At 48.1% G+C, this 13,912-nt stretch overlaps 1 protein-coding gene across 1 annotated transcript; it reads right to left on the reverse strand.

The window, feature by feature from the left end:
* Positions 1–11,701: 11,701 nt before the first annotated feature.
* LOC125521597 (uncharacterized) lies at positions 11,702–13,844 on the reverse strand. The gene is made up of 3 exons (XM_048686656.2): positions 12,769–13,844; positions 12,298–12,695; positions 11,702–12,197 (listed from the first exon to the last, which is right to left on the reverse strand). Exons 1-3 carry the CDS (start codon positions 13,547–13,549, stop codon positions 11,838–11,840), a joined length of 1,539 nt encoding a protein of 512 aa, XP_048542613.2. The 5' UTR covers positions 13,550–13,844; the 3' UTR covers positions 11,702–11,837.
* Between the last annotated feature and the right edge of the window lie 68 nt (positions 13,845–13,912).

A 13,912-nucleotide genomic window follows, 5' to 3' on the forward strand; every position in this document is an offset into this window, starting at 1 on the left:
TGTGAGTGAGTAGGGATTGCCATGCAACGGATGCACTAGAGCTATAAGTGTATGAAAGCTCAACAAAAGAACTAAGTGGGTGTGCATCCAACTTGCTTGCTCATGAATACCTAGGGCAATTTTGAGGAAGCCCATGATTGGAATATACAAGCCAAGTTCTATAATGTAAACTTCCCACTAGTATATAAAAGTGATAACACAGGAGACTCTATCATGAAGATCATGGTGCTACTTTGAAGCACAAGCGTGGAAAAAGGATAGTTGTCCCTTCTCTCTTTTTCTCTCATTTTTTGGGCCTTTTTTCTTTTTCTTTTTGGCCTCTTTTTTTCGTCCGGAGTCTCATCCCGACTTGTGGGGTAATCATAGTCTCCATCATCCTTTCCTCACTGGGACAATGCTCTAATAATGATGATCATCACACTTTAATTTACTTACAACTCAAGAATTACAACTCAATTCTTAGAACAAAATATGACTCTATGTGAATGCCTCCGGCGGCGTGCCGGGATGTGCAATGATGCATGAGTGACATGTATGAAGAATTATAAACGGTGGCTTTGCCACAAATACGATGTCAACTACATGATCATGCAAGCAATATGACAATGATGAAGCGTGTCATAATAACGGAACAGTGGAAAGTTACATGGCAATATATCTCGGAATCGCTATGGAAATGCCATAATAGGTAGGTATGGTGGCTGTTTTGAGGAAGGTATATGGTGGGTTTATGGTACCGGCGAAAGTTGCGCGATACTAGAGAGGCTAGAAATTGTGGAAGGGTGAGAGTGCGTATAATCCATGGACTCAACATTAGTCATAAAGAACTCACATACTTATTGCAAAAATCTATTATTTATTGAAACAAAGTATTACGGGCATGCTCCTAGGGGGATAGATTGGTAGGAGAAGACCATCGCTCGTCCCCAACCACCACTCATAAGGAAGACAATCAATAAATAAATCATGCTCCGACATCATCACATAACGGTTCACCATACGTGCATGCTACGGGAATCACAAACTTCAACACAATTATTTCTCAAATTCACAACTACTCAACTAGCATGACTCTAATATCACCATCTCCATATCTCAAAACAATTATCAAGTATCAAACTTCTCATAGTATTCAATGCACTTCTATAAAAGTTTTTATATTATTCCTAAAAGAAAATTTCCATGTTGTTCTAAAGGACTCTCAAAATTATATAAGTGAAGCATGAGAGATCAATTATTTCTATAAAATAAAACCACCGCCGTGCTCTAAAATATATAAGTGAAGAACTAGAGCAAAAACTATATAGCTCAAAAGATATAAGTGAAGCACATAGAGTATTCTAATAAATTCTAATTCATGTGAGTCTCTCTCAAAAGGTGTGTATAGCAAGGATGATTGTGGTGAGCTAAAAATCAAAGACTCAATGCATACAAGACACTCCAAGCAAAACACATATCATGTGGTGAATAAAAATATAGCTCCAAGTAAAGTTACCGATAGACGAAGACAAAAGAGGGGATGCCTTCTGGGGCATCCCCAATCTTAGGCTTTTTGGTGTCATTGAATTTTACCTTGGGGTGCCATGGGCATCCCCAAGCTTGTGCTCTTGTCACTCCTTGTTCCATAATCCATCAAATATTTACCCAAAACTTGAAAACTTCACAACACAAAACTCAAAATAGAAAATCTCGTGAGCTCCGTTAGCGAAAGAAAACAAAACACCACTTCAAGGTACTGTAATGAACTCATTCTTGATTTATATTGGTGTAATATCTACTGTATTCCAACTTATCTATGCTTCATACCCTCCGATACTACTCATAGATTCATCAAAATAAGCAAACAACACATAGAAAACAGAATCTGTCAAAAACAGAACAGTCTGTAGTAATATGTATCAAACGTATACTTATGAACACATAAAATTCTCAAATAAATTGGTCGACCTGAGTAATTTTTCTATTAATCATCTTCAAAAATAATTAAATAAATAGCACTCTCCATTAAAAAATGGCAGCAAATCTCGTGAGCGCTAAAGTTTCTGTTTTTTTACAGCAATATCGCAAAGACTTTCCCCAATTCTTCCCAAAGGTTCTACTTGGCACAAACACTAATTAAAAGCATAAAATCACATCTAAACAGAGGCTAGATGAATTATTTATTACTAAACAGGAGCAAAAAGCAAGGAAAAAAATAAAATTGGTTGCCTCCCAACAAGCGCTATCGTTTAACGCCCCTAGCTAGGCATGATGATTTGAATGATGCTCACATAAAAGATAAGAATTGTAACATAAAGAGAGCATCATGAAGAATATGACTTGCACATTTAAGTCTAACCCACTTCCTATGCATAGGGATTTTGTGAGCAAACAACTTGTGGGAACCATAATCAACTAGCATAGGAGGGCAAAACAAGCATAACTTCAAAACTTTAAGCACATAGAGAGGAAACTTGATATTATTGCAAATCCTACAAGCATATATTCCTCCCTCATAATAATTTTTGAGTATCATCATGAATTAATTCAACAATATAACAATCACATAAAGCATTCTTTTCATGATCCACAAGCATAGAAATTTTATTACTCTCCACATAAGCATTCTCATTCGGAATAGTGGGAGTATCATAAGAAACTCGAATACTATAAAGTGTTTCCATATTAAAATAGTAATGTTCAGAAAAAGGGTAATCATAATCATGACAAGTTTTATAAATATAATCATCACTACTTTTTATAGCATAAGTATCATCCAATAATCATCATAAGTAGCAACTTTGTTCTCATCATAATCAATTGAAACCTCTTCCAAGATAGTGGAATCATTACTAAATAAAGTCATGACCTCTCCAAATCCACTTTCATAATTATCACAATAAGATTCAACACCCTCCAAAATAGCATCAATATAATCATCATAAGTAGGAGGCATGCTATCATCATAAAAAATTTGCATGTCAAAACTTGGGAGGCTAGAAATATCATCTTCATTAAACATAGCATCCCCAAGCTTGGGACAAACATTAATTGCAGAAAATATATTCTCAAACATGTCATTCTCATCAAACATAGCATCCCCAAGCTTGGGCCTTTTCATATCATAAGCATAATCACTCTCATCATTAATAGTATGGATAGCACCAATAGTATAACAATTATCATCATCACAATGAGTAATAGGAGCAACATTATTTGGGAGCGATACATTTTTACCTTTGCTTCTCCGTCTTTTCTTTTTCTTCCTCACATCATGTGTGGGTTTTATCCTCTTTCTGGAGCTCCTTATTAATGAGATTGGTTGAATAGGAGGCTCCTCCTCGTTACCTGATTCATCATAAGAAATAATAGGAGGATATTGGGAGGTCTCTTCCCTTTCATTAGTATTCTCTTCATCCTCTATTTGTTTTCTTTTCTTTATGTAATTGGCAATATAAGGATTTTCAATGCAATTCACCACACAATACATAAAAATTTCTTCTAGATCAATATAGAGGAATTTCTCAAGGTTATATTCTGGAATATGCTTAGTATTACGTTTCATTTCTTCATAACCCAAAAGCAAACTAAGTTCATTATGGTGTGCAAGGGAAATCAAATCATCACAATTTTTGGACACGATACGATCATGGAACAATTTGCATCGAAGATTTAAATGACCATGTTCATTGCAAAGTTCACAAGTATGGTGAAGAAATTTTAAATTTTCAGCACAATCATCTAGCCTCTCTTGCAACCACTTAGTTTCCAAATACTTATGCCTCTTGCAAAATCTATCTTCCCTATTTGGTGTGTACTTGCAAACTCTATGCACTCCACAAAAGTCGACATGGTTATAAGAGACATTTTCATCATGACTAGTCATTACTACTATGGATATTCAAGGAGTTCATACTAACAACATTGCAATGATGCTCATCATTCAAAGATTTAGTGCCAAACATTTTAGAGACTTCTTCTTCTAGCATTTGAGCACAATTTTCCTTTCCATCATTCTCACGAAAGATATTAAAAAGATGAAGCGTATGAGGCAAACTCAATTCCATTTTTTATAGTTTTATTTTATAAACTAAACTAGTGCTAAAACAAGAAACAAAAAGATTCGATTGCAAGATCTAAAGATATACCTTCAAGCGCTAACCTCCCCGGCAACGGCGCCAGAAAAGAACTTGATGTCTACTACACAACCTTCTTCTTGTAGACGTTGTTGGGCCTCCAAGTGCAGAAGTTTTTAGGACAGTAGCAAATTTCCCTCAAGTGGATGACCTAAGGTTTATCAATCCGTGGGAGGCGTAGGATGAAGATGGTCTCTCTCAAAGAACCTTGCAACCAAATAACAAAGAGTCTCTTGTGTCCCCAACACACCCATTACAATGGTAAATTGTATAGGTGCACTAGTTCGGCAAAGAGATGGTGATACAAGTGCAATATGTATGGTAGATATAGGTTTTTGTAATCTGGAAATATAAAAACAGCAAGGTAATTAATGATAAAAGTGAGTGAAACGGTATTGCAATGCGTTGAAACAAGGCCTAGGGTTCATACTTTCACTAGTGCAAGTCCTATCAACAATAATAACATAATTGGATCATATAACTATCCCTCAACATGCAACAAAGGGTCACTCCAAAGTCACTAATAGCGGAGAACAAACGAAGAGATTATGGTAGGGTACGAAACCACCTCAAAGTTATCCTTTCTGATCGATCTATTCAAGAGTCCGTAGTAAAATAACATGAAGCTATTCTTTCCGTTTGATCTAGCATAGAGTTCGTACTAGAATAACACCTTAAAACACAAATCAACCAAAACCCTAATGTCACCTAGATACTCCAATGTCACCTCAAGTATCCGTGGGTATGATTATACGATATGCATCACACAATCTCATATTCATCTATTCAACCAACACAAAGTACTTCAAAGAGTGCCCCAAAGTTTCTACCGGAGAGTCAAGATGAAAACGTGTGCCAACCCCTATGCATAAGTTCACGAGGTCATGGAACTCACAAGTTGATCACCCAAACATACATCAAGTGGATCACGTGATATCCCATTGTCACCACAGATAAGCACATGCAAGACATACATCAAGTGTTCTCAAATCCTTAAAGACTCAATCCGATAAGATAACTTCAAAGGGAAAAGTCAATCCATCACAAGAGAATAGAGGGGGAGGAACATCATAAGATCCAACTATAATAGCAAAGCTCGCGATACATCAAGATCGTACCACCTCAAGAACACGAGAAAGAGAGAGATCAAACACAGAGCTACTGGTACATACCCTCAGCCTCGAGGGTGAACTACTCCCTCCTCATCATGGAGAGCACCGAGATGATGAAGATAGCCACCGAAGAGGGATCCCCCCCTCCGGTAGGGTGCCAGAACGGGTCTAGATTGGTTTTCAGTGGCTACGAAGGCTTCTGGCGGCGGAACTCCCGATCTATTGTGTCCCCCGATGTTTTTAGGGTATATGGACATATATAGGCGAAAAAAGTCGGTCAGGGGAGCCACGAGGGGCCATGAGGGTGGGGGCATGCCCAGGGGGCAGGCGTGCCTCCCTGCATCATGGCCACCTCGAAGCTTCCCTCACGTCTACCCCAAGTCTCCTGGATTGCTTCTGTTCCAAAAATAACTCTCCCGAAGGTTTCATTCCGTTTGGACTCTGTTTGATATTCCTTTCCTTCGAAACACTGAAATAGGCAAGAAAACAACAATTTGGGCTGGGCCGCCGGTTAATAGGTTAGTCCCAAAAATAATATAAAAGTGTATAATAAAGCCCATAAACATCCAAAACAGATAATATAATAGCATGGAACAATCAAAAATTATAGATACGTTGGAGACGTATCAGAAGGTTATACATACATAGAGTCACGGGCCAGGTGCTGTGATTGCTGCTCTGCTCCCCGAAAGGATTAATGTCATCCGCGCTTAAACCAAACCATACGTTCCTTGGGTCAGCTGCAAACTCAGCCCAGTACTTTCTCTCGATTTTTCTCCACTGCGATCCGTCAGCGGGTGCTGTCAACTTCCCGTCTTTCTTATGGCCCTCTCCGTGCCATCGCATCAACTTGGGATGCTCTTCGTTTCTGAACAGACGTTTCAACCGTGGTATTATAGGAGCATACCACATCACCTTCGCAGGAACCCTCTTCCTGGGGGGGCTCGCCGTCAACATCACCAGGGTCATCTCATCTGATCTTATACCGCAATGAACCGCATACCGGGCATGCGTTCAAATCCTCGTACGCACCGCGGTACAGGATGCAGTCATTAGGGCATGCATGTATCTTCTGCACCTCCAATCCTAGAGGGAATACGGCCTTCTTTGCTGCGTACGTACTGTCGGGCAATTCGTTATCCTTTGGAAGCTTCTTCTTCAATATTTTCAGTAGCTTCTCAAATCCTTTGTCAGGCACAGCATTCTCTGCCCTCCACTGCAGCAATTCTAGTACGGTACCAAGCTTTGTGTTGTCATCTTCCAATTGGGGTACAACCCTTTTTTGTGATCCTCTAACATTTGATCGAACTTCAGCTTTTCCTTTTGACTTTCGCATTGTGTCCTTGCATCGACAATGACCCGGCGGAGATCATCATCATCGGGCACATCGTCTGGTTCCTCTTGATCTTCAGTAGCTTTCCCCGTTGCAGCATCACTGTATTCAGGGGGCACATAGTTGTCATCGTCCTCTTCTTCTTCGATGTCTTCCATCATAACCCTTATTTCTCCGTTCCTCGTCCAAACATTATAGTGTGGCATGAAACCCTTATAAAGCAGGTGAGTGTGAAGGATTTTCCGGTTAGAGTAAGACTTCGTATTCCCACAATTAGGGCATGGACAACACATAAAACCATTCTGCTTGTTTGCCTCAGCCACTTCGAGAAAATTATGCAGGCCCTTATTGTACTCGGAGGTGTGTCTGTCACCATACATCCATTGCCGGTTCATCTGCGTGCATTATATATAATTATGTGTTTCAAAAGTAAGAAAATTAGACAAGTATCTATCTAAAGTAAGATATTTTTCTTTTAGAAAGAAGATAAGAACAAGAAGCTCACCACGGTGGTACCGACGACGAGATCGGCGCGGGCGATCGACGGCGGTGAAGACAGGGACGAGGCATGACGGACCGCTAAACCTAGACAAATCTCGGGAAAATGGAGCTCGGAGGTCGAGTTTCGAGAGGAGAAAACTTAACTAGCGTGGCTCGGGCATTTCATCGAACACCTCATGTGCATAGGAGGTGAGCTAGAGCACCCAAATGCCCTCCCCTCGCCGGCCAAAAAAACAGAGCAGTGTGGACTGCTCTGCTCGCCGGCGAGGAGGTATATATAGGCAACTCATTTGTACCGGTTTGTGGCTGGAACCGGGACTAAAGGGCCCCCTTCTGTCCCGGTTCTAGGCATGAACCGGGACCACTGGCTGTGGGCCAGAGCGAGGCTCATTGGTCCCGGTTCATGCCTAGAACCGGGATAAATGGGTCCACATAAACTGGGATAAATGCCTCCTGAGGCCCGGCCGGGCCCCTGGGCGCACGAACCGGGACGTATGCCCCCCATGGGTCCTGGTTCGTGACTGAACCGGGACTAATAAGCTTGGCAGGCTCGAACCAAAGCCCTGTTTTCTACTAGTGTGCCCTACAATTGTACCCTCATCCTGTTCAAGCTGGAAATTTTCTTCTTTCTGTGTTTTTCATTTGCGATCATATGAAAAAACCGTGTATTGTCGTCCCCTTGGATGACCTACCACACTTTAGCTCTAAGTGTCCATTTCATCTCTTCTTCTTTGGGAAGTGTTTGTAATTTATGGCCATCTTCCATGTTAGATGCCGTTCTTCCGCATCTTATAAGATAGATTTAACCTTTAGATCAAGTTTTTTTTATAAGGTGGATAAGCCTATCTTTTTCCACCAGATATATCCCGCTTCATTTTTAGACCAGCCCCTTAGGAATTGTCTCAAATGCCTAATCTTATTTTACCATTGCTTAATATTTCAGTGACACAAAAAATGGCATGCTGTGATTCTGGGACACTTTGCAGGTGAATTCGGTTTATACTCCCTGTGATTCAGTTTATACTCCGGGACATGCAAGTTAAACAAGGAGTAGGTCCTTCACATGTTACTGTAAATTTACATGGTTTGGTTGACTTACAGCAACAGGGAAATCATCCATGTACATTGTAGATGGAGTACAATAGAGATAGGTTGATCCATGATTTCGTTAGCAGACCGTATAGAGCAGCATTGGGCCTGAATCTTCTCAAACTGTGACATATTTCATATTGACTGAGAAAAATTCAGTGCATGCAACATCATTGAGTTGACTTCCTCATAAAAGTTGTAAATAAGAGCCGAATCTGGAACCCTATATGTCCAAGGACGCGCTCACGGACGTTGACCGGACACACATTAAAAGTCCTTCACAAATCGTTAAATCCATAAAAGTTGTAGATAAGAGCCAAATTCGTCCATGGCATAGATCGCCCTCCTTTGCCCCTTCTAGACGATGCGGCCACGGAGGGCTTCCTCCTCCCTGTCTAAGTCGTGAGAATCCGCCGGCTCCTCCTCACATGCTGCCAAAGCCGTCTCCGCCTTGAGGGCTGTCACGACGTCCCGCGCCTATACCTTGCTCGGCGGTCACACCGCACCTCCTAGGCGTAAACCATAGTGGCATTGGCCTCTGTTTCGGCTCTCGATAACGCGGGAACGAGGTGCCACCGAAATGGTTCCACCACTTGAGCCGGGTTGCGCCGCCCTGCGTTGGTCACTGCTTTCAGCGAGGCTGCTATCACGCGCCTTGAGCCACCGGCCCCGACGGATCCTAGTTCTATTTGAGCAGAGGTAATGGATTCCTGTCGAATCAATTTCAACCGCAAACGGGCACACTCCGCCTAGGAGTGTCGGAGAGCCGTGCAGACGGCAATCTACTCGTAGAGACTACATGGCGTGAGGTCTCGATTAACAGATCCGGATCTCTCGGAGTCAGATCCATTGCCAGCCATGCTGGAGACGATCAAAGTTTGCTAGAGAAGAGCTAGGAGGCGGAGGACAGTAAAGTGAAGTGAAGTTGATTGGCTAGTGTTTGGTCCGGAGTGCAGATAGGATTAAATATATGTGGGGTCGTGTCAGGCCATAGTGAGTTGGATCCGACGTGGCGAACGCACCCGAGCGTGCCCGTGTGGGCTAGATACGGGGATTGCCAATTAGAGCATCTCTAGTAGATCCCCCTAACGGCCGGCCCATTAAACTCATTTGAGGCCTCCCACAAAAAAATATGGGACGGCGAGCCCTCCGGCGGAACAGTTCCCGTAAATCCGTCTCGCAAATGTTTTGCGGGATCTATTCCGCGCCGGAGGGCTCACGGTCCAGCAAATACAATAGGCAAATATTGTCAAGTTCATCATCACAAGTGCATAAAAACTAGTTCATCATCATACTAGTTCATCACATCCAAAGTCGTGCGCAATAAACAAGGTATCAAGTTTAGGCTCATGAATGCGTGATAAAACAAGGCAAAAGTTGCTCAAATGACATGGATCAATCAAGCAACATTCTCATTGTTGCGAAGAACGTCGCCACCAACACCGCCCCTAGCACCTCCATCGCCACGATCCACATTGACCGGAGGGCACACTGTGATTACAAAAATCAACGGCCAAAGCTCAAGCAAGTGTTCTGAATGACCGAAACATAGATGACCGGAGCAAAGCAAACAAAAGAATTTTTATTTACCTCAGATCGTTTCATCGAACACGTTGTAGGCGTGGCCAGCGGCTTCGCCGTCAATGTGGATGCCGGGGTCGGCCGAAGGAGGAGCCCGACCCCTGACGTGATTGCCTTCTTCCTCGGGGGCTTCATCTGCTCACTAGCAGGGCGGGTCGAGACGGTCTTCCTCCTCTTGGCCGGGGCGCGTGGAACCAGAGCTGGGCCCACACTAGGTGATGCTGCACCACCTTGAACGAGATGGCTCCCTTGCCTCTTTCTCTTGATGGTGGCGGTGGCGGTGGGAGGAGTTGGTGCCGTGGGAGGCCCGGGCGCACGGAGCGGCAGCGGTGGAGGCGGCGGCGACACATGGTGTGGCGCACCCGGGGGCGCCGAGTACTCCACATCCGGCTGAATTCCGGCGCCGCGTGGCTGGATGGTGGGTCCGAGGACGGATTGGCGGCGGCTACAGCGGGGCGGGAGGCAAGAAGTGAAACCGAAGGAAGTGGGTTCGCGTCAACCGAAACGGGATCTAACAAAATCAGGTGGAATCCCGCACATATGAAAGAATTGGGCTCGCAGATGCAAGATCCCATTTTTTTACGAGACGGCCGAATTTTCTCTGTTCAGACCGGATTTACGGGACCGATCCCGCAAATCGGTTAGCAAGCGGCCATTATTGTAGCAAATGGCCATGTTTGCGGGATCAGCTAGAGATGCTCTTAGAGCAACTCTAGCAGACCCCGCAAAATGCCCGGCCCTCAAAAATTCCGGCGAGTATGCGGGCTCGGGCCAATTTTGCGGCCAGAACAGAGCCCGCATACTCGCCCGGCACGCAAAAACTTTTGCTGCAGCCCGCAAACCGCACGCCCCGAGCACTATAAGTGCCGTTCCGCGACCCTTTTACGGGTCCAAACCCTATCCCCCCGCCGCCGCGAGCCACCCAATTCCCCTTTCTCCTCTCCCAATTTCTCGCCGCCGGCGACCCTCCGCCCCACCTCCAGCCGCCATGTGGGGGCGAATGTGGAGCTGCAGACGCAGCTCCGGCAGCCGATCCGGCCGTGAGAGGGACCCGGAGCGCGAGCGGCGCGTCCGGTCCGACGGCGCGAGGAAGCGCGGCACGCGGAAGTGGACGAACCGCGGGCTTTCGCCGCCGGCGAGCTTCGACCGCCGCAAGACGGTGGAGTACGACCGCCGGCGCGCGTCGTTCTCTTCCGTGCGTTCTTCATACGCCGGATCCTCCTCCTCCGCCGCAGGCTTCCTCCCCGTGAAGAGTGAGTGGTCGGGCGAGGAGGAGCCGGAGCCGCCAGCGCCGTTCCCCTTCGTGCCGGTGAAGGAGGAGCCCGAGGAGCCTGCTCCGCTCGGCCGCCGCGGGGTCGTTGGGCCCGACGACTATGTCGCGGAGTTCGACGCGGTCGCCGCCGCCATCGCCGGGCGGAGCGTGCGCGAGGAGGAGGAGCATCGCTGCCATGCCGAGGAGCTCGAAGCCCTCGAGTGGTGGCAGGCGGTCGCCGCCAACCTCGCCGCCAAGGAGAAGGCCGAGGAGTGGCGCCGCATCTACACGGAGCAGGCGGAGAAGTTCGTCAATCTCTGCAACTCCGGCGAGGAGTGAGCGTCCGGCTCCTCCACGCGTCGTCCAGTTGCCGCGACCTCGCCGCTGTTTAGATCCGACCCCCTAGTACTAGCTTAACGTAGTATGTATGCTTGTAGTGTGATGAACTATGTAGTATGCGATGAACAATGTAATATGTGATGAACTGTGTTTGTGCAATTTCTCCCGCGAAAGAAGTTTTTTAAATTATGCAGGTTCAAATACGAGTTCTGCTCGGACGCGTATGTTTTTGACCCGCAAAAGCGATTTTCGTGAACCCGCAAACGCGTTTTGCGGGTCGTATTTTTACGGGGTCTGGTAGAGTTGCTCTTAGGCCAGGTATTTGTGGTAATTTTGCGTTCAGAGAGTGACCAGGAAGGCCGCTTGGATGTTTGGGTACCCTTGATTGAAATCAATACTATTGACGATGAACTTGATAAGCGGCTCAGCAGTTCTCCGGAGCAGTTTCCCATGTATACAGAAGATGAACAAAAACGGCTCCAAGTTCAAAGCATTAAGCTGATAATCATAATGAGCTAATCAAGCGGCAGGACCAGCTTGGCGGCGTCGAGGCGCGGGTAATGCCGGAGCACGACGCCCTTCATCTCCTCCGCGCCGCTCTCGTACCCTGCCGCGGCGTGCTCGTCGAGCCGCCGCTTGTACTCCTCGGACCCCAGGAACTGCTGCACCGCCGTCGCCTTGGCGCTCTGCAGAGTTGCCCGCTTCACCGCCGCGAGCTCGGCCTTCGCCTTCTCCAGCTCCGCCTCGGTGGCCTGCCTCGCCGCCTTCTCCTTGTCCAGCTGCTCCAACAGGGCTACCTTGTCGCGCTCCCGCGCCACCAGCTTCTCGTCCAGGTCCAGCGCGTAGCCGGAGGAGAAGGACACGTAGTTCGCGGCCTGCGCACGCCACCGTCGCCGCCGCACGGCACACACAAACAATGTCATCCGGGTCCGGTCTGAACACACCTACGGGCGAACGATTTGGTTGGAAGAATACCTGGAGCATTGCTACATAGGTCGACGCGACGACGTCGGAGGGCTTCGACGCCGCGAACTTGTCGTCCCGCGACGGCGTGACGATGCACTCTAGTACCTTCTGCGAGACCTTCCAGTCGGCGCTGTCGCCGTCGTGTGCGTCTGGGACAGGCGAGTGCTGTGGCTTCGGGTCGAAAAAGCCCCGCCGGGCACACGGGTCGGACACCGCGGCCGAGCCGCCAGACAATCCCGGTGGGGAAGCAGGCGGCGGCGTGGTCAGCGCTGAGCGGCAAAGTTCGTCTTCTACAATAGCGGTCTCCCCCTGTTTCCTCTTCTTCCCAGACAACGGCGGCGTGTCGCCGTCCGGCTCCGTGTTCACCTTCTCGGTCTCTGCCGCCTTCTCTTCCGGTGGATTCATGCCTGGCGCATGAACCACAAGAATAAGGAGTATGTGCTAATTGGACAAGGGGAATTGTGTTGGGGGCGCGTTTACCTTTATCACCAGTAGTACGAGGAGAAGGCGGAGGTGGTGGTGGTGATGCGCCGGCGAGGTTGGAGGAGAAGGCCGCCGCTAGATCGGCCTCACGGAGGTAGGTCCGGATATCAACTGCGGCGCCGTGTTTGTACACCAAATCGGCCACCGATTTCTTATCCTGGCTCGATAGCTCCGGGCCTGCGGCGGAGACCTTAGCCGTCGGCGCGCCCCAGCGAACGGGGCACGGCCATTCCTCCGGCGCCGTCAGGAAGAAAAACCCCCTTTTCCACTCTCCGTCGGATTCGGAACTGCCCAGGCCAGTAACCAGCGCGCCGGCACCTTCCTTGCACCGGAAGCAGTACCAGCCCTTCCTGCTTCGGAGCGAGAAGAAATGGCGGAACACGGCGACCGACGGCGGGACGGAGGCGTCGTGGCAGAGCGCGAGGAAGCCGACCAGGACGCGCCACCCGTCGGGCGTGAGCTGGCCGGGCGCGAGGTCGAAGTGGGAGAGCGTCTGGCAGAAGAAGGCGGGGAGCGGGAAGCGCACCCCGGCCTCCAGCGCGTGCGCGTACACGCAGACGGCCCGCGCCGGGGGCGGCGAGCACGCGCGCCGGTCGCCGGCGGGGAGCGCGGCGAGCTTCCCCGGGACGCCGTGCTTCTCGCAGAGGGCCTGCACTTCGGCTTCGGTGGTCAGGGACGAGGTGAAGCGCTCGGCGGCGATCAGCAAGAGGGCGGCCGCGTCGTCGTCGTCGTCGCTGTTGCTGAGGATGATGACGGCGGACGAGGGCGGGGAAGGCATCGCGCTGGCTTACAGGAGAAGCAGAGCGGTCGTATCGTCCCGGCTCTGCTCCCTGCGGTGCGTCGTGCAGAGGGAACGAGATCCTCTGACGTTGGCGATTCCAAGTCAGAGGGACGTCCTTCGCTTGGCACCGTCCATCAACCATCAGACGGCAGCAAATTCCAGCTCTCTCTGATTTGCTCAGATCAGCACCAAAACCAGCGGCCCACTACGGCCCACTACGAACCGAGGGACGCAGGCGAGAGGAAAAAGGGCGCGAGGAGACAGAAAAAGACGCGAAGAATACCCAGACGGCGCCAGCCGACGAAAAAGAGATCGCCGGAGCTCGAAGGTGGACACCCTGCTCTGCTCGTCAATATCACG

Source organism: Triticum urartu, chromosome 7A (assembly GCF_056163025.1).
Source record: "Triticum urartu cultivar PI428250 chromosome 7A, HENAU_Tu73, whole genome shotgun sequence".
In the NCBI taxonomy this organism is placed as follows: domain Eukaryota; kingdom Viridiplantae; phylum Streptophyta; class Magnoliopsida; order Poales; family Poaceae; genus Triticum; species Triticum urartu.